The sequence below is a fragment of the Drosophila navojoa genome, chromosome 3 (assembly GCF_054131105.1).
Source record: "Drosophila navojoa isolate 15081-1374.11 chromosome 3, UAZ_NAV_1.0, whole genome shotgun sequence".
NCBI lineage: Eukaryota > Metazoa > Arthropoda > Insecta > Diptera > Drosophilidae > Drosophila > Drosophila navojoa.
In genome coordinates, this window is record NC_142891.1 from 10,834,980 (window position 1) to 10,861,813 (window position 26,834).

Genomic DNA, 26,834 nt, shown 5'->3' on the forward strand with positions numbered 1-26,834 from the left:
AAGAGAATTTGATTTTAAGCAACTTTTTGTTCTAAATTCCTATCAATATGTCATTAAAAGTTAAGACTAAACATACCTAATACATGGCCAATTTCCTGTGCTATTGTCACTTGATTTAAAAATAAGACCAAGCTACGTGTGTTCTGATAAGAAACAAGTTAGGAAATTGGTTAAGTATTTCGCTATAGATATGAGCATGAGCATTTCAAAGCCTTCATATAGCGGCTAGTCAAGTTCAGAACCTGCGTGCTATAGCGAACAGCTTTTGTTTGTGGGTGCTAAATGATCAAAACGAAATATCAACAAAGCGAATGAATGATGAAATTTCGAAATAAATTAAAGTCGACGGTCATTATTTATTACTTAGTGTTCAGTTAATTGTATAATATGGGAAATTGTAAATTATTCCGCTATTGATATTAACAAGAAAATTATTATGAGTGAGAGAGGGCTAGCCAAGTTTACAACCTGTGCCATACTCTAATTCAATGAAGTTATTAAATGCGGGATGAAATTTCGAATTACTTCAAGTCGTTAAATTTGACGTTATTCATTAGGTATTCAGTATACCGCTAATTTTATAAAGCACTTGCTTTGCTTATTATACGAAATCTCTATTTGTTAAGCTATTTTACACATGCAGCATGAATCATATATAGACATTCAAATTATTTCGTTGGGTTGACAATCTAGTTTTTGTTTACTCATTCACGATAATGAAGAGAGTATATTGGTTTTGTGCAATGTCAGGCTTGCCGTGCGTTGATGCTAGAAACAACGACTTAATTACTGATGAAATCCTCTATTAATTTAAATTAAAATAATATATGTATTTATTTATATGGTAGCGTTTGGACATTGAATAAGTATTTTATAGTCGGTAAAACTCGTCGGCAGTTTTCGTACTTGTTTCATATTGTTTATTTTATCAAGTAGATGCATAGCTATATACATACTATATGAATCGATGTATATGTATTTGCATTATTCTCTTTGAGTGGTACGCGAACTAGGTGAAATCAAAAGTCACGCTGCATGCAAAATAGATTGCGTGTGAATTGATTTGAAATAGCTAAAATAAACACAAGTGTTTTATTTGTTTTCTCTTTAATGTTTAGTCAATAAATCAAAATTTATAAAATGTACACATTTTTTTTTTTTCGAATAGTAGAAAATTCGCTTAAAATTATTGTTCAGCAGTTTCGATAAAACATTCATTTAGTAATTTATTTGCAGAGCAAAACTTTGTTTAAAGAACAAATAATAATTTAAATTATTTACTTTAAATATTTTTTAAAAAGACAATTACATTTTTTAAGTTTCATTTTAATTGCATTTAAACCTAGTTTATAAAACTATATTTAACTTAGAACTAATATAGCACTGCCTTTCATCTATTTGTACAAATATTTATATAAATAATATATATATGTGGTATATTTATATATGTATATATAATTCTACGTATTTCTCATGTCATTTTCTAGCCTAAATGCTTGAGTCTTACACTAAATATTGGCTTACAAAATTATATAGTTTTTATTATTATTAATGTTTTGTTTTTTTTTTTTTTTTTTTAAGTTCGTTTATATAGTATATTCTAGTTGATTTGTTTTGGTTACACATGGGTTCAGACTGTGTTACATTTGATGCATGCTTTATGATGATTCATGTCTTATGGGCCAGCTCACGCACATACGCATACATACATATATATCACTCGATTATCTCAATTATCACAAGATTCTTAGAGTACAAACTGCGAACGTCTCACGTCGCACACTTTTCTATAGGAATGAGCAGCATAATATGAGCACCAGCACCGTTATGGGAAATAGTGCATAGATCTCGCTACGCGGATGACAGGTTGAGATGAGATTTGTAATATCATCGTCCTCATGCTCGATGCCATCCCGTGTGGGCACCTCGACGACGACTATTTCGTCGGATAGGAAACCAATGTTGAAACTGCAATCGGTGCTGTTCAGGCAGCCACGCGATTCACTTAGATTCGAGTATTGAAATGTTGGCTTATAGATATCGAAAATGGCGTGTATATCGTTGCGCACCAGATCGTTGTCACTGTAAAATATATAATAATAGTAACCATCCTCGGTGATATTATGCTTGACCGTATCGTGTTTGCCCTTTTCGAGAAAATGCGCATTCATGCACGCCGGCTTCGGGGGAAAGCCCTCGGCCAGCAAGATGGCACCATTAAAGCATTCAAAGAGTCCAGTCTCAAAGCTCGATATGGAATTGGATTCATCAGTCTCCGTAAAGTTCACAGCATTGCCGCCGTGACTGTATTTCCGGTCATAGACATTTTCACGCTTCTGTCGCTCCTTGCGCTTGTAGAGCTGCTCGTACAGCTGCCGTTTGCCCCGCTCGTGGGCTGTCTGACGTCTCGTGCGATAGCTTGACGCATTGCTGCTCTCGTTGTGGACAGTCGGATCAAGTGATTCCATTGACTTGGGCAACGGATGAGTTGTGCCCTTCTTGAGTTTCTTTTGCAGTCGCTTTGCAGGCGTTGGCACCGGCGTCGGCTTTAGGCTGACATTTGCTGGCAGACGATCGTCGCTCAGATCTTCGCCTCCGTGATTCTCATGCTCGAGCAATCCGTCGACTGGCAGCTTCTCCTCGGTGATTTCCACCACATCCTCGAAGAATACTTTGACCTGTTCATGGCCCTGGGCATAGTTGGCGCCAAGTTTGTTCTTATTGTGATCGGTGAGGCCGCAGAGTTTCAGCTCTCGCTTGCCCTTGATCACCAGCAAACGCGATCCATTGTAGCGCGAGCAGAACTTGAGCGAAACGCGAGCACCCTTCAGCAGAAAGAAACCCCAATACTCCAGGGTATCGTCCGGCAGTGTCATTGACTTCTTCAGCCTGATGTGCTTGCGATTCGTGGATATTTCGGGCTTATTGCGCAGCTGAAAAGCATTGAAATGGCTATTCATGCGCAGCGTATGCTTCGAGCAGAAGATCGATGAAATGCCATCCCTAATCTCAATGATGTCCGATTCGGCGACCGGGTAGATGACATCTGCGAAGATCGTCTTGCGCATATAGAGTGGCATTATGATCAGTATTGCCGGCAGTATTACAATCATAATACAAAAGACGAGCACACGCTTGACGCCGTGCATCTTGCGGGTCTCTGGAATGAAATCAAACAGATAAAAGATAAGTTTCAGATAAGCAGACAGTTGCGAGAACTATGACGAGTTTCAGATGTTTGCTTAAAAAAAGCCATTTTATGATTTTTATAAAAGTCTGCATCAAGTTTTATAAACTGCAAATGTTTTTCATACGATGCTGTATAAGTAAACTAATAAAATAAGTATATACTAAATATTGCTGACTAACGACTTAATAATTTATATATATTTTAATTTATATTTTCATTTTAATTTGTTTTTATTTTGTAATGTCTTAATATTATTAATCTAGTGAATATATGATACACCAGCCTACAAAAAATAATAGATAGATAAAATAAAATAGTAATACAAAGCTAATAATTAAGCTATATACAAATGTAGATATTAAGAAATTTATTTTATTTTAATGTAATTTAATAGAAGTTTTTCGTTTAATGGTAAGCAATGCATTACATAATTTTTTAAATAATATTTTTTATGAATTTATCTTGAAGTATGGTATAAATTTCAATGTATTACTAATAAAATTTTATTAGTTATTTATTTATATACTATTTAACTTATACACGTATGCTTTAAAAATTTATGTAAAAATTACTTGAATATAATATTTCTAATTGATCGTATTTTTGATGATAAAATTTCACTTGATACTACCTTCAAAATGATATTCCGTAACTTGTTGCATTTTGATATTTTATATTTTGTCTGCTCTTAAAATGTCTCTTAACAATTTCAAAGTATTTTTCCTAAGCAGAGCGCATTGCTTCTTGCCTCTAGACTGGCCTTTTGAGTACTGCCTTGATAATGTGATTATCAAATTTGACTGCCCGACTGCCCGAGACGGCAGATTTACATTACATTTATCGCACGAGGCGTTTTAGTAGTTGTATTAGTTTAACACGGCTCAGAGGCGCGCGTGTGTTGCCGGCAAATATGAAGCTGTGTGTGTGTGTGTGCGCGTCTATCAACAAACCACAACAATTGCAAAATAATGTACAAATATATGCTTAAGCTATTTACAAGAGCCATTCGGAACCACCGAGCGTTAAGTGGCGGACTCTATTTGGTTAGCGCTATTCATCAACCCATTGCTCCGCCGACTAGATCAAATTTGTCAAATTTATTTAGTAGAGTTTTTTGTTTAATTATATCTCTATTATTGTTTTATTTAAGTTTTTTTGACAGCTGATAAGGGAAAAGTTCAACTGAAAATCTATTGTAAATTAATGTGAGAGATTTAGAAGAGGCGTCAACTATTAATAATAACAACAATTTGATTTTATAAATATTTTGATTAAAGTTAAACATTAAAATCATGTTTTAATTATTATTATTTTTTTTTTTTATTGCGTTAAAATATATCCTGTTGAAGTTGCTATATACGTATATATGTATATATATTTTTTTTATATTTTAAAATAACGTTTTCTCCTGCATACTTTGGGGCGATAACCGTTAATAAACTTCGTCCAGCTTAAGCAAGCTGTCAAGCTTTGGTTAAATCATAAAATACTTGTTAATGGAAAGTGTAAAGAAAAAAGCTAAAAAATACTTTTAAGTTCCATATAACTCTAAATTAAGTTCCCACACTTTACAGAAATGACAATGACAATAAAAAATAAATATAAATATCTTGAAGATATAACTTTATTTTTTTTAATATATATACAAAATTATGCAAATAAAAACATATATGTATATAAATCTTTATAAAATGTGTTCTGTCTGGTTATTATATTTGTAGCAGTAACACTAAGCCATGAGATCTGATATGAGTTATGTATTTAATTGGCTAATCATGAGTCTCAAGCTCACAATTATTCATCGATAGCAGCTATTTTCCCATGTAGACATTTTATATATTCATAAATTGTTGTTATTTCTGGTCTTATCAATCGATGTAGCACTGGTGTTTACTTGTCATAAAACGCATACGTTATCAATTTCATTTCGAAATATATATGGTGCTTGAGAGACTCGGAAAATATGGAAGCTTTTCATATCGCTCATCATCATCGTCACGTTTTCGTCGCATGTTTTTTTTTTTTTATTATCTGCAGAAAAACATTCGCGCTTATTTATAGGTGCTAATATAAGCTAGTAACAGGTGCTAGACGAGTGAATATTTTTATCTGAGAAACAGACAGATGGGATACAAACAATAAAAAGACTTCAGCTGTTTAAATAGTAAAAGTTTTCATGGGATTGAAGTGAATAGCTAGCTTGATCTGAATAGCTTTCTATACAAGTATATTAATCAATGTTCTATATAGATTAAAAGCTTCTTAATTCGAAATTGATTAGAACTCTTATAATAATATAGCCTTGCCTAATTGCTAATAAATTGGCTGCTATCAAATATAATAAACGACTTGACTCGGTGACAACTAGTTAATATTTAAAGCTTAGACTGCTGATAGACTTTTTGTCCGACAATTTATTTGAAATAGTTGATAACACTTGGGTTGCCGCAATTTATATTTAAGTGAACCCCATTTGATAAGAAGTAAACAGAGAGGGCGTTCAAGAGAGAGAGAGAGAGAGAGAGAGAGAGACAGAAGTGTTGTATTAAACGGATAAGACTTGGTAGAAAATGTGATGTATAATATATAGTATTAGGGCTCTGGGCTTGGGCAAAAGAGCTGAGTCCAGACTGGGCACTAGGTATCCTTCAGTCGGATATTGCCTACGAAGTTATCGAGTTAAGTTAGTGTGCCAGTATAAGGTTAAAGGTTCAAGGTATGCGCTAGTCGGATACTCCTCTTTAGAGTACTTTTTTTTGTTGCTCTTCTGCAATTAAGCAAGCTGAGTGATTTCCGATAAAGACTAACATAAACTAACATACATATATACAAGGCGGGCTTATCTTAACCTAACTGTATTTTTCTTTACAAAACCTGAATGATTTCATCGAACATTACGTAATCACCCTAGGTAGCAATTGAAAATTGTAAACAGTGTACTTTTTTTTTTTGTTACCATGTTTGTCAAGCGCTTCCACCATTAACCTATCTAAGGTCACAGGTCGAACATTTCCCTGGCAACTAAGCGAAAAGTGTCGCAACTGCATATCCAAGTTGGTAAATATTTAATTTTTCCAGTCGGTTAACGATTTGGTTAAATTTCGACAAGTTGTCATTGAAACGAATCGAGTGGGTTTCTTGTTGTTGGTTGATATAGGCATTAAACTTGTTTTGCAGAAAACCAAAGAGCAGAGTTAGGATCTTGCTGTTTACAGTGAATAGAATGTTATTAGTTATAGACGTCTGTATGCGTTTCAAGATATAGTATATACTAAAGATAATGATTTATGTTGTTGCTATGATATACGAGCAGTCATATATTTTTCTATAATACTATGAATGGTTTTCAAGAAAGTTATTCTATACCCTATTTGGTATTTAAATTCCAAAATAATTATCTTGATATATGTTGACTTTATTTAAATTGTTAAAATACTTAAAAATAACACTTTGAATGAGCCATAAAAGTATTTTTAAAACAACAATTAGATATTGAGAAATCCCTTAATAGAACGATCGTAACTACTCATAAAGTTCCCATAAATTAGCTCTAGATACTCAAAATGATGTATAATTATATTTTATCATAATCTATAATTATCTTATGAGCCTCTAATTATTTTCTTGATACTTAATATTTTAAGCTATGCTTCGATTCTGAAGAAAGTTTTAACTATCCGATCCGATTGAATCTTTTTAATGTCTTGTAATGCAATTATACCTTATATTTAGTTGAATGATATTAATTTTGTATACATAATTATTATTATATTCTATTTCTTTGTTTTAGTTTTCATGTATATACATATTTTATAGTATAACAGTAAATTATTTGTACAATTGTGTGTTTAATATTTTACTAAGTTATATATAATATTTTATTAAATATATAAATATATATAAGTATTTATATAAATTATATGAAGCAGATCACTATGATATTTATTTATTTTTTTTTATAATTCGATTACATTTCTTTGTTATCATGTAAGAATTCTGTCATGAAGAGTTCTTAAAATCATAAGAGTCCTTAGCACTCTTATTACAGACTTATAATATATATGTGTATAGTATATAGTTCTCGTAAACTTGAACTACCTTGACTAATTCTTGCACATTTTGCGTTTCTAGTGCTCGTTCAGTGTTGTTAGCGTGTGCCTCGAATAAAATTTAAATATGTGCTTAAGTACGCGTACTTATGCATATAAATATCTACAGATACTATATACATAGATATGTATGTATGTATATGTAAATATGTAAGTAGTTGTAGTTGTGCTCATGTTTAATTCTCATATTTCTGTTATTTTTTCCTCTTCCTCTTCTTCTTGTTAACTTACATGTTTATTTGTCTCTGTTATTTAGCTTATTTACGTTTTGGCTCGCGTACAACGCGGCGACAGCGACGTCAACAGCGCTGTCAGCGTCGACGCGTTGTCGTAATGTTGATATGTGCAAGCTTCTACTTCTTCTTCTTCTTCTTCCACTTCTTTGTCCTCTGTCTTGCATATGCAGTTTGTTTTGTTTATTCTCCCTGGGTGTTTTTGCTTATCAACACGTGCAGAGTTTTTGTTGTTCTCTTTATTATCAGTCGAGCATTATTATTATTATTACTATTATTATTATTGTTATTATGCGTCTGCTTCTTCTCATTGCTTATGATATTTTGACACACTTTTGTTATCAACAACTGTGTTGTTTCTAATGTTTTTTTTTTTTGTTTGCGGCACTCTCCCACACTCTCTTCTGGCCGCTCTCGTTGTCGCTCTCTCTCTCTCTCACTCTATCGCTAGCTTTTCTTTGGCGTCTATTTTTGTTGCTTATTCGTTCTCTTTGTTTATGGCACAAACATTATGTTTCTTCATCTTTTTTCTATTTTATCTATTTTTATTTCATATAAAATTCGTTAGTTTTTATTAAAACAAAATTTACGAAAGATTCGCTAAGCGTCGCGCCGTATTTTCGTTTATTCGCGAGCTCTTTGACTGACGACTGACGACTGACTAACTGGCATCGCGACTCGCGGCCGTTGGAATGGAATATTTTTTTGTTTCTTTCGTCATCGCACAATATGAAAAACAATGGGATTTACCAAGCGTCATGCTGAACACGCTTGCGCTATGGGGTCTCCCTCTACCTCTTTCACTCTCTCGCTCGCTCTTCTGTTCTCTGCGCTCGGAAAATTCAGAGCGCTCAGAGAAAACGCGTTTGTTTTGATGTGAAGTTGGCTGCGCTGCCTCAATTGGTTCGAAACTTGACTTAATTGTACCCTGTACACGAATCATATTGGCATTAAGGGTATATTGAATATTATATTCAAAAATTTAAATTGAATAATTAATTAAAGTGTTACAGCAGTTAAGAAATAAATTAATTTGAACCGTTTTGGGTATATATTACTTTATTTTTAATTTCTTAATGCTGATTGAAATATTTATAAAGCGTCATTTTTGCACCAGGTAATATCTTAATTTTAAGCGCAGCAGCTGCGTAAGAAAATTTTATCTATTTGAGAGACAAGGAGATAACGCGTGAATTTTGCTTGTTTTTACTTAAGATTAAAGTGCTTGTCATAAATATGAATATATGGAAATATATAATATATCTCTATATATGATTCTTTTAGTATACAGCATATATATATATTCATATGTATATTTTTACCTATATATTAATATTTGTTTATTTTTTAATTTGCTAGCTATAGCATAAGTTTTGTTTAAATATAGTAGCCAATTTTAATTGTATTGCAATAAAAAAAATAAAATAAATAAATAAATAAATTAAAAATAATTAAATAAATAATAATAATTTTAACAAATAAATTTAGTTAAATAATCATAATACATATGTAATTACATATATTAATGAAAAGCTAGTTAATGCGAAAAATCTAGTCTTTAAAAAAATCAGTTTAAAATTAAGATAAAAAGAAAATAAACAAATATATTAGAATAATAAATATAAAATAGTAAAAATAATAATACTATAAAATATTTCTTGTATTATTTTTAATTTTTTATATACCATAATATTATGTAAAATCGGTTTACTTAATTATAACAATATTCTTTGAGATTACCTTTAGTTTCTAAAAACTAAAAACACTAATTAATGGTACTGAATTAATGAATTTGTATAATTAAGAATCCGATTATAATATTTGTATGTAGTTATGAATCTGATTTTAATATTTCTAAGCATTTTTCTATGACTCTAAGTTACATATTGGCAAATAACTTTCTTTTAGACATAATTCAAGTCCAAAATTTGGTTAATAATTAAAAATTTGGGATGGAAAATAAATCCTTGACCACAAATACATATCTTGATATTACAAGGCGTATTTTAATAGATAGTCAGACTGATTTAAACTTCAAATTTAACAAACTTCATACAGTTAGGCACGGTTAACCTTTGATATTATTGCAAACTTTTCACAGCACTTACTATGCAAATCGGGCATCGAGTAGTAGAAATCCGTGTGATAATAATGCAGTTGTCCTGCACTGATATTTGTGCTGCGCTTTATAAAGGATTTGTTAGACATATTGAACAAGTATTGAGACTGTTAGGCAAAATATTGAAATTATTCAGCAACGATCCGTCTCGACTGAATTATCGCCGCAAACTAACTCGAAATTGTTCTCTGGATGCGCAGAATGACTTAGCTACTCTATCTGATTGCCCACTGTGTACAATGACGTTCCAATGGGAGTGCAAAAAAAAAAAAAAACAGAAATGGAAAACAAAAATGCGAACTGGGAACTGTAGACTGAAGACAACAACAAGCTGCGGCTGTCTGTTGCCCTGAGACAGTTGACAGATGTAGTGCGCTTTATCCGACCGCACTGTGTAGCTGATAGCTGACGAACTAGAGTAATTGTCATTTATGATTATAGTAAATGGCATAAAATACACATACTGTAAAAGCAAACAACACGCGAATAAACCTATTGATAAGAGGTTAAAGCTGATTAACAGACAGGCTGGGAGGCATGACACATGCACGTGTCTAGCATGCCGCGCCCTTCTCACCAACTGTAGGGTGTCTAGCTGAAGCCATCGGTTTAATTGGAAATTCAATATCACTAAAATTATCCAATGTATGGCATAGAGTCCACGGTCTACTAAATATGCTATGATTTTGCACATACATCTTTAAAAATATTATCATTTTATATTAAAACTTTATGGAGCATGCTTTATGTTTGAAATTATCAAGATTTGATGATGGTTTGCGATAGGCATAGATTTACTCGGATTAGTTTAAATACCAAGTAAGATGTATAAGAATATTAAATATTGATCAATGATTTATTCCAAAGAAATAAATAGTCTTCTTATTTACTTTGATTCATTCATAATAAATAATTAAAATAAGTTTATACAATATTTCAGGGTATCTTCCAGTCTATCATTCACTAAAGCACTCTTACATATTTATTTTTCTCTTCTTCTTCCTCAAGCTCCCCCTATTTAAATTTATATTTTCTTGATTTCATCATTTATAATTTATTACTCAGTGCTTGAATTATAATAATTTATAAAGCACTAAAATTTACAATATTCTCCATGCATTTTCTTGATGGAGCAGTAAATCTTCTTCTATTATGTTTTTTTTTCTGTTTATCTTATCTCTTGGGCGACATAAATGTAAGATATATTATACGACTTAGCCGGAATTATTATCTATTTTAAACGTGCTTCTATTATATATTTCCCTGCTGTGGACTTAAACAAATATTAAATTGATTATTAAATTTGTTTTAGAAATAAGTAAATATTTCTTAAACATTTTTTTTTTATTTCTAATAAGTAAATATTTATTTAATTATATTATTTTATATATATTTTTTTTTGCAATCCTTAGATTTATTATTAAATTGATTAGGTTATAAAAATTTTAAGGGTTGTATTTATACTGATATCGCTTTCTGAGTGTGTTGATTTTGGGCAATGTCCGCTCTTCCCTCTGTCCGTGAATGCAAACAATTTCGTAGCTATTGTACTTTTATAATATACATCAATAAACCGCAGGTGCATTAATTAAGAGAGTACTCGATTTTTTTTTCAGCCTACAAGTATGCAAAAATAAAAATGAAACTTAGAAAGATAAAAATATTAGCAACAAAAAGGGATTTGATTAGTATCTTGATGTCTTTTAATTCTGCCCATTTAGGCTTGCGTTAGCTGTTACAATCGACTACACTAATATATATATTTAAAAAATTTATTTTTGATATTCGTTGAAGCCATCCAAGCAAAGTACTCCGGTAGCCCCTTCATGATCTTATTATCTAATTATTCTGCCCATTTGGATGCGTTCATCACAGGAGTATAGAAAATCACTTCCCTTGGTTATCTTGGATTGAGCTTCCTAGGAGTTCGGTCTCTAGCGGCTAGCCGGTTTCTGTGCCGCTCCAAATTATCATTGCATCGCCTCGAGTGCTGCTTTATTTCATCAAAGAACGTGGCCAGTTTCAGTTGCTTCTTAGTTTCTGATGCTATTAATGATAATTGTATGTTTCCAAAATCGATAGAAGATAGAATGTGTTCCTCGAATCATATCGGATTTCATGTTTAATAGTAAAAAGTAAACTTTAAAAGCAAAATGTCACTTGCTGCTAAATATAATCTATATGTGTAACTTCTTGAAAATAATTCTAATTTTACCAACCGTATATTGTATAGATAGGGGAATTTATCAGTTGTAGGGTATTCTACGCATTGCTAATTAATTATTAAATAATGTTTCTATCCTTACCTTCTGCCATGTTCGTGACAGAACAAAGCTACGACGAGTTGTGTAAACGGCCCGTTGTATTTATTTGCGAATTCGTGGCTTTTTAATTATTTAAAGAACACGTTTTTGGCATCTCTTCAATGTCATCGTCTGTCAAAGTGAACAGCTCTTTACTATGGAATATTTAATTGCATTTATTAATGCGTTTTCAATAGTTGTAAATTATAAATTCGATTATCACAAATATTGATTTTGTAATGATGATGATGGCAATTAGAGACGATTGAGTAGCCGAATCCAGGCTATAAATGTGGGTCAAAAGCAGACTTCCAAAAGTTTATTGTTACAAAAATAAAAATAAAAAAAATATAAAGAAAATAAAAAAAGTAAATACAAAATAAAAATACATACATTTTTATAGATTTCTGTAGTACGCATTTAGTTTCGACCTACGTAGGTGTACCCTTCTACTACTGTTCCATTCAATTCAAACTCTGCTTCACATCAAGCATTGAGGTTTGCTGTAGAGCTATATTTTTGTTGGTACGCCTACTCCGTATACATTATTTATAATTGGGCTTGCTTAAAGATAGTCACACTTGTTGCTAGCCACCGAAGGTGCCAATAAAGAATCACGTTTTTCTTGGTGTACGAGAGGTAAATGTAAATTTTTGTTCACTTAAAATACAAGTGTTATATGACGAAAATGAGAATCTTATTTTTAGCATGCACACAATTGTCTTTTATAAGCAGGGTTGCCCAAAGAGGTGCGTCTAGCTGAAAAGTCAACTAAAACAAGCTGAGTTGTGATTTTAACACATTATATTTATCTAAAATATGTACATTGATACAAATTTAAAAAAAAAATTAGAGTTCCCGATTTCCACTGTATTTCTCGAAAAGAAAAGCTGAATTGGTATCAATGCGTTTTAGTTTGTTAAGTCTACGTCCATTTTACATCATTATGTGACTTGATATTTAAAAGTGTAATTATCTATGCTCTTAATAAGCGCTAAGAGCTGTACTTCTAATTATCCAGTTGTCCCTGAACGGGCGAGTCCTGTCGTCCCGCTTTGAAATTTGAGCATTCCAAATGAGAACGAGGGAGAGAGAGAGAGATAGAGAGAGGGAGAGATAGAGATATGGAGGAAAAATGAATGGAAAAAAAATGATCTAACTACTTCAAAGATAAAAGTAAAGCCAAAAATAATATATAGTGAAAAAGAAAATACAAAAAAAAAACAACAAATATACACGTAAAATACGTTAAAGGGAAGCCCGTCATTCATTCATTGATAAAGTCATGCGAGAATGTCACAGCCAATATGGAAGACGAAGACAGCGGCTCCCCGAAAGAGGCCTAAGCAGCTTTGCAGTCAGTTGAGTTCGGTTCGCGTGAAAGAGCAGATCATGAGTGCTCGAATTGCTGGCAGACATTCCCTCTACAAGTGGTTCGCTCTGTACTTGATCCTAGTTATCATAGCGGTAAAATTTCTATCGAATCGTAATGCTGACGACGATCAAATATCACGTCGTAGCCCCAATGTAACAAATAAACGAATTATTAACGCAATTACAACGCCATCAATCCCATACTCGGTGCCCCACGTGGAAATGCCAAAATATTTTGTCCATACGTCCCAGTGCATGATACCCTATGTAGATCCCTTCTCGGCGGAGGCTATGAAAATCTATAAGCCGCCCAAATTTATACCATGCTCGAATGAAAGTGATCTAGTTTCCGCGAAATTCGATGAGAAACTCGAGAGATATGTGCTACATATTAATAAGGATGTCGCTCGCCAGCTCCTCAATTCAAGTGACATGGAGTTCAATTGTTTCTATCGGGTGATAAAACTGGGCGCAAATGTGGAAACCTACGACATGTAAATTTCTGATATTTCGAACTTTCAATTCGTCTGATTATTCGTTGTTGTTTGTTCTCTTAGCCTCAGTTCGAGCATATATTTCTCTCAGGGTTATGTTGTGCCACTGCATGTGGAGGGCATGATTCTGGACTGTGAGACAGCCGAGGCGACGCCCGTCAAATTGCAAAAGGATGCTTTCATATTCGTTCAATACAACAAGCCCAAACTACGGACGAGTAAGTCAAAGCAAAAGCAGAGTCCGCGTAAGCCGAGTGTTATCATGTACGGCATCGATACGATCTCTCGGATTAATCTGCGGCGCACTATGCCGCTGGTATATCAATTTCTAAAGGGGCCCGGCTGGTACGAAATGAAGGGCTACAACAAGGTTGTATTATCAGTCTATATGTCCTCGTGAGTCTTCGCCGGCTGAACGTCGTTCATCATTTTCAGGTCGCTGACAATTCATTTCCCAATCTTTTGGCCATCTTGAGTGGCTATTCGCCTGAGAAGGCCAAAGAGCACGTTTGCGATACGGACGTGAAGGGCTGCCTGGACAAGCTGCCCATGATCTGGAATTACTTCCATAATGCCAGCTATTTGACGGCCTATGCGGAGGATGAGAGTGGATCGAACACGTTCACGTATCTGAAGCCGGGCTTTACCAAAAAACCAACCGATTATTATTTTCGTCCATTTCTGCGCGCTCTTGAAGTAGAATTGCCCTCCTATAATTGTCCCGGCTGTTATATGACCTATTGCTATGGCCGTCGCTTGGCCAACTATTATATTTACGACTATGGCAGACAGTTCATGCAACGTTTTGTGGCAGAGCGACCCATTTGGGGTATGTTCTGGTCGAATCACTTCAGTCACGACGATTGCTTTATGCCTGCGGCCATGGAGCCCAAGGTCCTAGGCGATCTGTTGGGCTATCGCAGCGATGGATCGCTGGAGCACACAATTATGATATTCTTTGCCGATCACGGTGCACGCTTTGGCAGTTTACTCAGCCTGTCCGAGGGCTATTTGGAGGAACGTTTGCCCATGATGTTTATCTATTTGCCGCCATGGTTTCGCGCACAGTATCCGAAGTACGCCGAGGCGCTAGCGCTCAATCAGCACCGTCTGAGCTCCAATTTCGATTTACACAATACCTTGAAGCATATCATAGAGCTGGGCGGTACACCGGACGGGCCGGGTTTGCCCAGATCTTACGATTGCCCCACCTGCCAGTCATTGTTCTATCCGATTGCCGAGAATCGAACGTGTGCCCAGGCCGGCATCACGGATCATTGGTGCACTTGCCGACCGTATCGAACCCTCAGCAAGCTCACTTGGCCAAATCGCATTGCGCCGCATATTATCGACCGAATGAATGAATATTTTGTAGCAAAGAATCTCAGTCACTTGTGTAGCAATTTAACATTAGAGTATGTACATTATACGGAAATTCGAATAGATGAGGGAATCAGCTGGAAAGATGCACTACCCGAAATAGAGCAGGCGGTCTATCGCACCAAGTTCAAGGTTCATCAGAACAGCGCCGACTTTCAGGCGACAGTTGTCTTCAACAACATCACTGAGGCGGTCGATGTGAATGTGGAAAGCATAAGTCGTACAAATTCCTATAAAGAGGATTCCACATGTATTAATGATAAAATTGCCAAATTGTATTGCATATGCTTCAGTGACTTGAAGACGTAGCCAAGTTCTTCGGTGGATTTGTAAATATTCAATATTTGTTTATCTAATTTATAATGTTGAAGAGCATTTGGTTAATTTAAGTGTGGTCGTTGCTGATTTAATTTAAGCATAATGTAACTATCATGACAAATATTTATAGTTAAGAATGTGAAATTGTTTTATTGAATGTTAAATATTTGTATTTGTTTTAATAAATATTTCATTTTTACATTAATTCATTACATAATTCAATTGAAATTACAATTAAAATTTTTTCTTCTACAAAAATTTAAACAAATTTATATTTTGTTGTGAAATTTTTTAGTTACTATTAAGTTATTCTACAGCAATTTTATCTCTGCGGACTGAAGCTATAAGCTTCGAAATTGAATAATGACGTTGACCTTCTTTGGCGGAGAACTTTCTCAATGTCAAGAAAAGGCTTAGGTTAGTGCAGACTCCTTCCAAAAAGATTGGGCCGTAAATAAGTATTCTGCATTGAAAATAAGCGAAGAATTATTGAAATAAAAGTTGCTCGAAGGGTTACTTGTTCATATTGGTTGCTAGCGAAGAATTCTTGTATGTATTCTTCATTACATTATCTAAATTCGATATGTATTGTTGATCTATATAAAAGATTTCTAATTATATACAGAATTTGTTAACAGATATATCAAAGAGAATTCATATATCTCCACGAAATTGACCTTGTTTTCACGCATATAACGGGAAAGGTGAATTAGATTCGACACAGCTGGGCATATCAAATATGATTATAGTTTATAACCCGAAAAGATCCCAAATATTGCTTAGTACCTAGTATACCGTATTATGGCGATGGTGTTGCTGCCGCTATTGTTATGCTGCCTGGTGGCTTTGAATGGTGGAGCTACCAATGAGCTTTCCAATCAGACCTATTTTGTGAATAGTGCTGTGTGTAAAATGCCTTATGTGGAGCCCTTTACGGAAGATGTGCTGAAACACATGGAATTCAAGAAACTACCGAAGTGCCGTTCTGACAGCGACATTATTGTAGCCGAATACGATTTCGACCTGAAAGTGTATCGTTTGCATATTAGAGAGGAACAGGCCATGCCATGGTTTAAGCGGAACACGACGCTGGAATGTGAATACGAAAAAATTGTGAGAGATATTAAAAGCAACAAGGTAGACGATAGTTTTCGGTGAGTCTCCTGATGACGGCAAATATTCGATTATCGGCGATTAAACTTTCTGGTCTCATAGTGTACTGTATAGACGCATACTGACGCAGGATTTCCTTGTGCCGCCGGACGTTCACTATGCGCTAGTCCATTGTGCTGTGGTCAATGGGAAGGACAAGCGAGTCATACAATCGGATGGCATCGCCTTCGTGCAGGACTACGACGGCAGGAGCAGCGAAGAGCTGCCGGAAGAGATAGAGGAGCATCCAAAGCCAAGTGTGATCATATTCGGCATAGATTCAATGTCTCGGATCAATTTGCGTCGCACCATGCAAAAAACATTCAGATATGTGCAGCAACCTGGCTGGTATACGCTCCAAGGTCTCAATAAGGTCGGCGATAACACTCTGCCCAATCTGTTGGCCATGTTAACGGGCTACTCCGACGAAGATACGAACAAAATATGCGATGTTTTTGTGCCTGGCTGCCTAGATAGACTACCGTTTATTTGGAAACACTTCAAGGATCAGAATTATACAACAGCCATGGCCGAGGATAGCATGAATATAAGTACGTTCAACTATATGAAACCGGGATTTATGGAGCAGCCCGTCGACTATTATTTAAGACCTCTGCTTATGGCCATGAAAAAAACGTTCAATGAGAGCCAATTCTACGATCAAAATCTTTGTCTGGGACGTCATCTGACGTTCGCCTATCTATGGGACTATGCGAAGCAGTTCATTCAACGCTTTATACAAACGGCGAAACCGATGTTTGGCTTATTTTGGACAAATAGCTTCTCGCACGAATTTTTTGACTCGAGCTACGCCCTAGACGAGCTGTTCGTCGAATATTTCAAGCAATTCGAGGGAGATGGCCTATTCAATCGTTCGATTGTCATACTGACAAGCGATCATGGCATGCGCTTTGGCTATTTGAGACAGATTTCAACTGGGTATTTGGAGGAGCGTATGCCCATGCTTTACATCTATTTGCCACCTTGGTTTCGGCGCAAATATCCGCGTCTCGTTGGCAATTTGGTTGAGAATCGTAATCGCTTGAGCTCGACCTTCGATATTTACATGACGCTGCAGCATTTGCTGCAACTCAATAGCACCAAGAATGCGGACATTCAGCCGATGTCAGCGACGTGTCCCACCTGCCAATCGTTGTTGTATAGGCTGCCTGTGAACAGGACCTGCGAGCAGGCAGGCATCACAGAGAAATGGTGCACGTGCCGTCCCAGAGTGACTGTTACCATGGAACCCTATGCGACGCCAATGGCCGCGGCGATAATTCAACAAATGAACGATGGCTTGGTCATGAAAAATCTATCGGATCTTTGTGCCAACTTTACGTTAAATCACATCATATATATGGATCATATTATTGAATTGAACCGCAAGGCGACGGACGATGATAGCGAACAATATTACGTAATTGAATTCTCAACGAAACCAAATATTGGGATGTTTGAAATAACATTCTCCTGGATTCATCGCACAGCTACCTTGAATATGGACCTCAACGAAATAAGTCGTTTAAATGTGTATGCCCCGGACTCGGAATGTGTTTCAGATCCGATTTCTAAAAAGTTTTGCATGTGCAAGAATGCGATAAGGACTCCTAACTGAGCTTGAGTCTAATAAAAGCAAATGTTTCCTTCGACAATTTAAAATTCCATGTTAATTATTAATTAATTACATAAATTAAACAAATTCTTGTACCTGATACTTTAATATACCCATTCGCCTATCGGCAGACGCAGAAATGATCGCCTAACGGCTCATCCACACACTTGCTATGAGTGCCCAAACGTATTATTCGATGATTCGGCACTTCAACGATATTATTTTGACTGTTGATGAAAATGTTGCCAAGGAAAACGCCACTTGGATGGGTAACGAATTGAATGTGATACCTTTGAATGCCATCGGCTGGTTCTACGATTTGCCCCTCCGTATTGTAGAGCTCTTGACGATCTACGGTTATCAAGCTTTTGAATTGCAACGGATAGCAATGTCTTATCAAGTTTTTTCTAGCCAAATATTGATTAATGCGAAATACCATTATTTTTGCCCAGATCTGCATTAATTCGCTATTTGGTACTCGTCTACACGGTTCACACGAGCAAAACCGCTCCGGAATGGTGGCCCCTGCACAGCTGCGATTCTCTGGAACGAGGTACAGCAGCGACATGCAGTTCCTGCACACGAATTCAAATCCCAAGTTCGGATGCATACGCATCAGCAGATCCTTCATAGTCAAATGTAAATCATACGTGGAAGTCAGCCGACGACGATTCACCTCAAGCGCCTTTCCGACGTCTGGGTACTGTCGCCGGTACCAGGGCGGCAGATAGATGTGCAGCATGGGCAGTCGCTCTTCCAAAAAGCCCGAGGCCAGTCCCATCAAAGGTCCCTTACGTTGCCCATGGAGGCTGAACAAGACGACAACTGCCTTATCGAATAAGCCGTGCTCCCTGTACAGCTCAAGATACCTCACGAAATCCCTATCCACGCGTGCTGCTGCACTAAAGTCTTCATGGCTGAAGCTCTTTGTCCAGAAGAGCCCGAAGAGTGGTTTGTGCGTCTCATTTATGAATCGCTGTACCAACTGCAGGCAAGACTCGAAAACATAGCGGAAACTCTCTCTCCGGCCCAGGCAGTAGTCGGAGCCGTCAGGGAGACGGCGCCCATCTCCCTCCATAATTTCCTTGAACACTTTCAGAATGGGAAACAGATAGTAATCCACGGGCTTGCGTGTAAAGGCCAAAGACGGAGAGTCTTCCGCATAGGCAGTCAGATATCCCAAGTTGTGAAAATGATTCCACAGGTAGATAATAGCATCCAAGCAACCAGGCTTCGCCATATCGCAAAAGTCCTGCCATTGGGGCAGTGCCCGACCGGTGAGAAAAATAATTTGATTGTAGAGCATATTATCTCCAGCGCTAGTATAGCCAAGCATCTCATACCACCCCAGCTGTCTCACAAACTTTGCTGTCAATGGCATTGTCCTCTGAAAGTTCATCTGCGACATGGAGTCAATGCCCAACATTATCACACTGGGGTAGGCCCGACTGCGCTTCTCATCGTTCGCCTCGTTCCGTCCGACTGGATGCTGGATAAAAGAGAATGCATCGCGTTGTAGAACTCGAGAGCTGTTGCCTAACTCGTAGCACTCCACGACAATTCCTAGAATGGAACGGGGCACGATCCGGTCACTACAAGTAAATGGTGATCCCTTTTTCCTGAATGCGGTGTTATGTTTAAATGGAGGTCAGCTTAAGGTAGTTGAGTACATACCAAATGGGTGTCTCACTTGGTCCACTAACTATCTCGTAAAAGACGCACGCATAGTTGATCACATTTGGGAATAGTTCCATGAATAGAGATTTATTGAAGCCCAATCGATATTGCTTTTGCAGCTTGTTAAATCGCACAGTGAATAGGTCGGGCTGATCCGTACACGTCTTGGGCTTGGGAGGCTCAAATATGGCCATGACATCAGGGGAGAATGGATCGATTCTTGGTATTTTGCATACATGATCAAAAACGTTAAATTTGTTTTGACTTGGAATTTGGGAAGTTACTTCGTATGATATGGACTGTTCAGTGCTTATGGCTGGCTCGATTTCTGCCAATTTAAATCTAACCAAGATATAAATATATATATAGATGCAGACGAACAGGCTGGCCAGTAGGAGCATCCCATTATAGCTGAGTAGCCAACATGCCATTGTTGAAGCTCAGAATTGTTTGTGAGTTTTGATTAAGAAACTACTGAGTTCTAACTGAGGTCTGCATTCATCCATAATTTCATTTAATTATTTAATTATGCTCCTTCACGGGCTTACTGGTCACGTGACTAAATATTTCGTAAGTGGTAATCCCCGACTGTGTTTCCTCGTATTTTTTGATAACAAAAGCAAAATTTTCTTGCTATTGTATGCCCCACACAATGCGACTTATGTTGCATTATGTCGAACAGCTTCAGCTGCTCAAATAAACGCAAGTAGTCCACGAATATACGATCCAGACTGGTGGCCACATTGTAATCGTCATGGGTGAATGTGCAGCTCCAGAAGAAGCCGAACATGGGCTGATCCAGCTCGAGCATATGGCGTGTGATGAACTGGGCACAAAAGTCGTACACATTCGAGAAGGCCAGCCGGCGTCCAATGCAGTAATCGTAGCCGAATCTCACGTAGGTTTTCAGTGTCTTTGCGATGCGTTGGAGCAATGAGCGTATATTGTAGGGCGCCAACGTCCATTTATATATACGGCTAAATAATGGAATGCTGAGAACATCCTCGGTTACGGCTGTGGCATAGCCAGCGCGAATGTAATCTCTCCAAATCATTTTAGCATATCGATACTTTGGCCAACGAAATGCGTGCTCGTCCAACAACGCCAGACCGGACAGCACCGTGTAGACATTCGGGAAGGTATTGTCCGCCATCTTGTTGTAGCCGGACAGGGAGTACCAGCCCTCACGACGGACAAACTTTGCCGTCAAGGGCATTGTCCGTTCGAAATTCATGCGCGACATGCTGTCCAGACCGAGAATTATGACACTGGGCTGTCGTTTCGGCGTTTTGCTATCTGATGCAGTGGAAATGCATCTTGTTGAATGATTTGGATAACTGAAGCGTTTAGCTTAACATGACATTGGGCAATGACTCCATTTATATTTTGGGGCAATTCGTGTTGCTTCTCAAAGAAAACCGTCGCAAGCAGCCTTGAGGAAATATTAGAATTGAGAAATTAAACAACAGAAGTCATGGATTATTCGCATACTTTCGTTGGCTTATCCCGCTATAATTGCACCTAATCCCGTTTCCGAAAGGCAGCAAAATCGTCTCATTGACGTGCAGAGAATATCGAGTTGTGTTACGGTCAAAGCTTAAGTAAAAAAGATCCGATTGCTTTGTGCAGACCTTTAGCTTCGCCGGTTTATAGATCCGCATTGTCTCGGGCGAGAAGGGATCCGAATAGGGCATCTTGCACTTTGCACTATTTACAAAATAACGTCTAGTATGATTAGGTTTGATCACTACCGAATTGTTTACATTTAACTTAATTTGACTCGAATCTTTGACGAATTCCCTAAATAGAAGCTTTTTCAAGTACACATTTTCCAGGGAGTACGCAATTCCGTAATACATCCACAAAAATGAACAAAAACCGCCGAAAAATAAAATAAAATACTTGTTATTGATCATAATAAAAACAAAACTAGAAAAAAAAAGAACAAATCAATTTAATTCACTGAGCCCTAAAACTTAATAAACAATCAATTTTTCTTTTCAATAATCGGATGTCTTATCTGTAAATTGCTTTACACCTTGATTATTTCGTGTTATTGGAAACTAGTTTCGACATAACATACTGAGTATTAGTAACTTATCAAAATAATAATAAATGAAAAGAAAACAAAATAGTTCAAGAGAAGTCTGTTAAGCAAATGTAGAAAAGTTAAAACGAAACAAACATTAATTGCGAAAATGTTTTATTCTCTGGTTCTTGGCAATAAAAAAAAACTTATCTTTGCCTTAATTTTGTTTGTAGCTGTGTATATATATATTGGACGAGAAGTTACTGTTGATGTAATCCAGAAAGGTCGAGAAGACACTAAAAATAGCTACATTTATGGATCCGCCATAGCGACTGGTGTCCCAAATATCTTTAACGTTTTTGATCATGTATGCAAAATACCAAGAATCGATCCATTCTCCCCTGATGTCATGGCCATATTTGAGCCTCCCAAGCCCAAGACGTGTACGGATCAGCCCGACCTATTCACTGTGCGATTTAACAAGATGCAAAAGCAATATCGATTGCGCTTCAATAAATCTCTATTCATGGAACTATTCCCAAGTGTGATCAACTATGCGTGCGTCTTTTACGAGATAGTTAGTGGACCAAGTGAGACACCCATTTGGTATGTACTCAACTACCTTAAGCTGACCTCCATTTAAACATAACACCGCATTCAGGAAAAAGGGATCACCATTTACTTGTAGTGACCGGATCGTGCCCCGTTCCATTCTGGGAATTGTCGTGGAGTGCTATGAGTTAGGCAACAGCTCTCGAGTTCTACAACGCGATGCATTCTCTTTTATCCAGCATCCAGTCGGACGGAACGAGGCGAACGATGAGAAGCGCAGTCGGGCCTACCCCAGTGTGATAATGTTGGGCATTGACTCCATGTCGCAGATGAACTTTCAGAGGACAATGCCATTGACAGCAAAGTTTGTGAGACAGCTGGGGTGGTATGAGATGCTTGGCTATACTAGCGCTGGAGATAATATGCTCTACAATCAAATTATTTTTCTCACCGGTCGGGCACTGCCCCAATGGCAGAACTTTTGCGATATGGCGAAGCCTGCTTGCTTGGATGCTATTAGCTACCTGTGGAATCATTTTCACAACTCGGGATATCTGACTGCCTATGCGGAAGACTCTCCGTCTTTGGCCTTTACACGCAAGCCCGTGGATTACTATCTGTTTCCCATTCTGAAAGTGTTCAAGGAAATTATGGAGGGAGATGGGCGCCGTCCCCCTGACGGCTCCGACTACTGCCTGGGCCGGAGAGAGAGTTTCCGCTATGTTTTCGAGTCTTGCCTGCAGTTGGTACAGCGATTCATTAATGAGACGCACAAACCGCTCTTCGGGCTCTTCTGGACGAAGAGCTTCAGCCATGAAGAATTTAGTGCAGCAGCACGCGTGGATAAGGATTTCGTGAGGTATCTTGAGCTGTACAGGGAGCACGGCTTATTCGATAAGGCAGTTGTCGTCTTGTTCAGCCTCCATGGGCAACGTAAGGGACCTTTGATGGGACTGGCCTCGGGCTTTTTGGAAGAGCGACTGCCCATGCTGCACATCTATCTGCCGCCCTGGTACCGGCGACAGTACCCAGACGTCGGACAGACACTTGAGGTGAATCGTCGTCGGCTGACCTCCACATATGATTTGCATTTGACCCTTAAGAATCTGCTCGTGCAGGTGCATCCCGGCATTGTGTTCCAGAGAGAGCAAATAAAAGCTCAATCGTTATTTGTCAAGTTGGCTGTGAATCGCAGTTGCGAGGATGCTGGGATTTCCCTTTACTATTGCAGCTGTGATTTGCATATGACAGTGGCAAACAATCAGCGTATGACTGAGTTAGCGAAGACAGTTGTGTATCGCGTCACACAATATCTGAGTAAGCCGGATTTCGGAAGTAAATGTTATCAACTAAAATTCGATAGACTGTTAAGAGCCGAGCGGAAGCAATATTTCGACAGTAATGGAAATGAGGTGGGGCCAAAGGATGGAATATTTTGCTACCATTTGAAGTTTACAACGCAACCGAAAGCGGTTTTCTATGCAACAGTTCTCAGCAGCAAGCGGGCGAGTATTATAAAGGTTCGTGGGGATTTGATACGACGTTTGGATTTCATTCCGAACAGAACCAATTGTGTGGATGAGCCCGAGGCAAAAGAAATCTGCCTTTGTAAACCAAAAGCTTAATGCTTAATGCCGGATGAAAATATTCATTCCTGAATCCATGAATAAATACACATTGGGATTAAAGGAATACCCAGTAATCTGCATGTTCTGCGAGTACGATTTATTATTATTTATTCATTATAAAGCAAACATTCAGTTTACAGTCACCAACTAGACAAATTCGAAATTGAAAAAAAAAAAAAAAATAAAAAAATAAATAAAATATAATAAAGAAATGACTCTTCAATTGATTGTGAAATACAGAAAGCAAACACTTGCCATTATTTTAGTCTTCTTTGTCTTCGTACTTGTCAATCGTGATGGAAATTCAATCGTTGAGAAACAAATTAGTTCAGCCGTACCGAAGCTTACCACTATGTTCCAAGGCAAATCGAGTACAGAGCGCACAACTTTTAAGCCCTTGAATACTGACAAGGACTTCAATGTATTTGATCACAGATGCAAAATACCACGGATTAATCCGTTTTCTCCCGATGTCATGCACATTTTTAAAACAGAAAGATTTAAGGAGTGCACGGATCAGCCCGACTTAATTTCCGTTCTTTATGATGGGATAAAGAGGCAATACATTGTGCACGTGAACGAGTCGGTGTTTGCAGAATTATTTCCAGATATTTTGGCATTTTCGTGCGTCTACTTTGAGGTGTTACGCGGAGCGAATGATTCCCTAACCTGGTGTGTTTAAGCGAATTGAATTGGATATGAACAAGCATGGGCTATAATAATGCTAAGAGAAAATAAAATAAGCATATTTTATTTCTAGGAATGTTGGACCCCTCACCTTTGGCCAGAACTGGATCGTACCTCGTCACATTGAGGGAATTGTCATGGAGTGCTTTGAGCTAAGAAACAGATCGCGAATCCTGCAACGCGATGCATTCTCTTTTGTCCAGTATCCTGTCGGGCGGAATGAACAGCAGGATGAGCAACGTAGTCGGACCTACCCTAGTGTGATAATGTTGGGCATTGACTCCATGTCGCAGATGAACTTCCAGAGAACAATGCCACTGACAGCAAATTTTGTGAGACAGCTGGGCTGGTATGAGATGCTTGGCTATAACAAGATCGGGGACAACACCTTGCCCAATGTAATGTCTCTATTGACGGGTCTTAGTTCGAATCAGTGGCGTGCTCAGTGCAACATTCATGAGCCGGGCTGCTTCGACCAATTCACGTATCTCTGGAACCACTTTCAAGAGGCTGGCTATCTGACGGCCTATGCCGAGGACACGCCTTCTATAGATACATTTCACTATTTCACATTTGGCTTCATCCGCAAGCCGGTTGATTACTACCTACGCCCTTTTATGCTTATGATCCAAAACACTTTGAATACGATTAAGCACTTCGGCTATGAATATTGTCTTGGTCGGAGGCAAGGTTTTCGCTACGTTTTCGACTATTGCCTGCAGCTGGTGCAGCGTTTTGTTCGCGATTCCCCGAAGCCGATCTTCGGAATCTTTTGGTCGAATGGCTTCAGTCACAACGACTTCCGTGGGCCGGCCAGCGTGGATAGGGATTTTGTGAGCTACTTGGAGCGGTACAAGGAGCACGGGCTCTTCGATAAGGCAGTTGTAATACTATTCAGTGACCATGGCCAGCGGCAAGGAGCGTTGATGAGCTTAGCCTCCAGTTTTCTGGAGGAGCGATTGCCCATGCTGCACATTTATTTGCCGCCCTGGTTTCGAGAGCAGCATCCAGAGTTTGTGCAGGCGCTTGACTGGAATCGTCATCGCTTGAGCTCGACATTCGATTTGCACTTGACTTTGAAGCACCTGCTCCTGCTCCAGGGGCAATCGAGCCTCCAATTCAATTCATTCTGCGCGAAATGCCAATCGTTATTCGAGCCGTTGCCAGTCAATCGCAGTTGCGAGGATGCTGCCATACCGGAGCACTGGTGCACCTGTGATTCGTATGTGCAGGTGCGCATCAGTAATGTTTTGATCTATTGGGCCAAAACAATTGTCTATCGCATCAACGAATATCTGGCTAGCCGAAATTATGCAGCGAAATGTGTTCGCTTGAAGCTGGCAAAGTTGCTGAGGGCCGAACGCAAACAGATCTTCGATGATGATGGCAACCCTGTGCTGTCACCCCAAAGCATTCAAACTTATCGCATTAAGTTCGTCACTCGACCAAATGGAGGTTTGTTTCGTGCCACATTTCTAACCGACTCGCAGAACCATGTTATGGTACAGGAGGAGTTCATAACACGATTGAATTCATATCGCAATGAGTCGTTCTGTGTCTCCGAACACGTTGCCCAGAAGTTTTGCGCTTGCTTCGAGGCTAGTCGAACATTTTCGATTGATATTATTAATGTGAACGACCAAGGAACTCCATGTTAAATAAAATATTAACATTGAATCGTTTATAATAACTATTATTTTATTTACCTAGTGAGTGAAATGAGCATATTGGTTATACATCCTGTCTGTCCGACCTGATAATTCTTTTTCCAATAACCCTATTATATTAGATACGAGAATTAAAATTTTCAGTACGCTATTAACGCTGATTGTAGACGTGGCAAGTGGGCTAAACGGTATCTCCTACCAATTTTAGGTTAATATTCCTGAGGAAGACACCTTCAAGGAGTTGTTTTGTTCCTTGTCTAATCCTTAAGAGTTGGACACTGTCTATATAAATATATTCATAATTGTA

General features: G+C 37.7%; 6 protein-coding genes across 8 annotated transcripts; 4 read left to right on the plus strand and 2 right to left on the minus strand.

Moving 5' to 3' along the window:
* Nucleotides 1–1,554: 1,554 nt before the first annotated feature.
* On the minus strand, nucleotides 1,555–9,910 carry LOC115564754 (uncharacterized). Of its 3 annotated transcripts, none has more exons than XM_030389424.2 (2): nucleotides 9,641–9,910; nucleotides 1,555–3,160 (listed from the first exon to the last, which is right to left on the minus strand). In XM_030389424.2, the coding sequence occupies exons 1-2, from the start codon at nucleotides 9,738–9,740 to the stop codon at nucleotides 1,788–1,790; spliced, it is 1,473 nt and encodes a 490-aa protein (XP_030245284.1). In that variant the 5' UTR covers nucleotides 9,741–9,910; the 3' UTR covers nucleotides 1,555–1,787. The 3 variants fall into 3 exon arrangements, with proteins under 3 accessions (XP_030245284.1, XP_030245287.1, XP_030245286.1); XM_030389427.2 differs by lacking the exon at nucleotides 9,641–9,910 and adding an exon at nucleotides 7,531–8,287; XM_030389426.2 differs by lacking the exon at nucleotides 9,641–9,910 and adding an exon at nucleotides 3,822–4,179.
* Nucleotides 9,911–13,258: 3,348 nt separating this feature from the next.
* Nucleotides 13,259–15,573, plus strand: LOC108658841 (uncharacterized). The gene is made up of 3 exons (XM_030389428.2): nucleotides 13,259–13,822; nucleotides 13,886–14,192; nucleotides 14,258–15,573. Exons 1-3 carry the CDS (start codon nucleotides 13,347–13,349, stop codon nucleotides 15,509–15,511), a joined length of 2,037 nt encoding a protein of 678 aa, XP_030245288.1. The 5' UTR covers nucleotides 13,259–13,346; the 3' UTR covers nucleotides 15,512–15,573.
* A 723-nt stretch (nucleotides 15,574–16,296) lies between these two features.
* On the plus strand, nucleotides 16,297–18,305 carry LOC115564756 (uncharacterized). Its single transcript, XM_030389429.2, has 2 exons — nucleotides 16,297–16,674; nucleotides 16,736–18,305. The coding sequence occupies exons 1-2, from the start codon at nucleotides 16,322–16,324 to the stop codon at nucleotides 18,288–18,290; spliced, it is 1,908 nt and encodes a 635-aa protein (XP_030245289.2). The 5' UTR covers nucleotides 16,297–16,321; the 3' UTR covers nucleotides 18,291–18,305.
* Nucleotides 18,306–18,390: 85 nt separating this feature from the next.
* LOC149091724 (uncharacterized) lies at nucleotides 18,391–20,410 on the minus strand. Its single transcript, XM_089257763.1, has 2 exons — nucleotides 19,962–20,410; nucleotides 18,391–19,906 (listed from the first exon to the last, which is right to left on the minus strand). The coding sequence occupies exons 1-2, from the start codon at nucleotides 20,393–20,395 to the stop codon at nucleotides 18,409–18,411; spliced, it is 1,932 nt and encodes a 643-aa protein (XP_089113889.1). The 5' UTR covers nucleotides 20,396–20,410; the 3' UTR covers nucleotides 18,391–18,408.
* Nucleotides 20,411–22,079: 1,669 nt separating this feature from the next.
* LOC115564328 (uncharacterized) lies at nucleotides 22,080–24,196 on the plus strand. The gene is made up of 2 exons (XM_030388523.2): nucleotides 22,080–22,599; nucleotides 22,655–24,196. Exons 1-2 carry the CDS (start codon nucleotides 22,163–22,165, stop codon nucleotides 24,168–24,170), a joined length of 1,953 nt encoding a protein of 650 aa, XP_030244383.2. The 5' UTR covers nucleotides 22,080–22,162; the 3' UTR covers nucleotides 24,171–24,196.
* Nucleotides 24,197–24,247: 51 nt separating this feature from the next.
* LOC115564324 (uncharacterized) lies at nucleotides 24,248–26,555 on the plus strand. The gene is made up of 2 exons (XM_030388514.2): nucleotides 24,248–24,845; nucleotides 24,934–26,555. Exons 1-2 carry the CDS (start codon nucleotides 24,385–24,387, stop codon nucleotides 26,516–26,518), a joined length of 2,046 nt encoding a protein of 681 aa, XP_030244374.2. The 5' UTR covers nucleotides 24,248–24,384; the 3' UTR covers nucleotides 26,519–26,555.
* The last annotated feature ends 279 nt before the right edge of the window (nucleotides 26,556–26,834 follow it).

What these genes read in the sequence shown, in the direction of transcription:
- LOC115564754 (XM_030389424.2), bottom strand. Translation starts at nt 9,740, where the DNA reads ATGTCTAACAAATCCTTTATAAAGCGCAGCACAAATATCAGTGCAGGA. An exon ending in CTCGATGCCCGATTTGCATA is followed by an intron (nt 3,161 to 9,640) that starts GTAAGTGCTGTG and finishes ATTTCATTCCAG; the next exon opens with AGACCCGCAAGATGCACGGC.
- LOC108658841 (XM_030389428.2), top strand. Translation starts at nt 13,347, where the DNA reads ATGAGTGCTCGAATTGCTGGCAGACATTCCCTCTACAAGTGGTTCGCT. An exon ending in AATGTGGAAACCTACGACAT is followed by an intron (nt 13,823 to 13,885) that starts GTAAATTTCTGA and finishes TTGTTCTCTTAG; the next exon opens with CCTCAGTTCGAGCATATATT. An exon ending in AAATGAAGGGCTACAACAAG is followed by an intron (nt 14,193 to 14,257) that starts GTTGTATTATCA and finishes CATCATTTTCAG; the next exon opens with GTCGCTGACAATTCATTTCC.
- LOC115564756 (XM_030389429.2), top strand. Translation starts at nt 16,322, where the DNA reads ATGGCGATGGTGTTGCTGCCGCTATTGTTATGCTGCCTGGTGGCTTTG. An exon ending in AAGGTAGACGATAGTTTTCG is followed by an intron (nt 16,675 to 16,735) that starts GTGAGTCTCCTG and finishes CTGGTCTCATAG; the next exon opens with TGTACTGTATAGACGCATAC.
- LOC149091724 (XM_089257763.1), bottom strand. Translation starts at nt 20,395, where the DNA reads ATGGCATGTTGGCTACTCAGCTATAATGGGATGCTCCTACTGGCCAGC. An exon ending in CCAAGTGAGACACCCATTTG is followed by an intron (nt 19,907 to 19,961) that starts GTATGTACTCAA and finishes CACCGCATTCAG; the next exon opens with GAAAAAGGGATCACCATTTA.
- LOC115564328 (XM_030388523.2), top strand. Translation starts at nt 22,163, where the DNA reads ATGTTTTATTCTCTGGTTCTTGGCAATAAAAAAAAACTTATCTTTGCC. An exon ending in CCAAGTGAGACACCCATTTG is followed by an intron (nt 22,600 to 22,654) that starts GTATGTACTCAA and finishes CACCGCATTCAG; the next exon opens with GAAAAAGGGATCACCATTTA.
- LOC115564324 (XM_030388514.2), top strand. Translation starts at nt 24,385, where the DNA reads ATGACTCTTCAATTGATTGTGAAATACAGAAAGCAAACACTTGCCATT. An exon ending in GCGAATGATTCCCTAACCTG is followed by an intron (nt 24,846 to 24,933) that starts GTGTGTTTAAGC and finishes TTTTATTTCTAG; the next exon opens with GAATGTTGGACCCCTCACCT.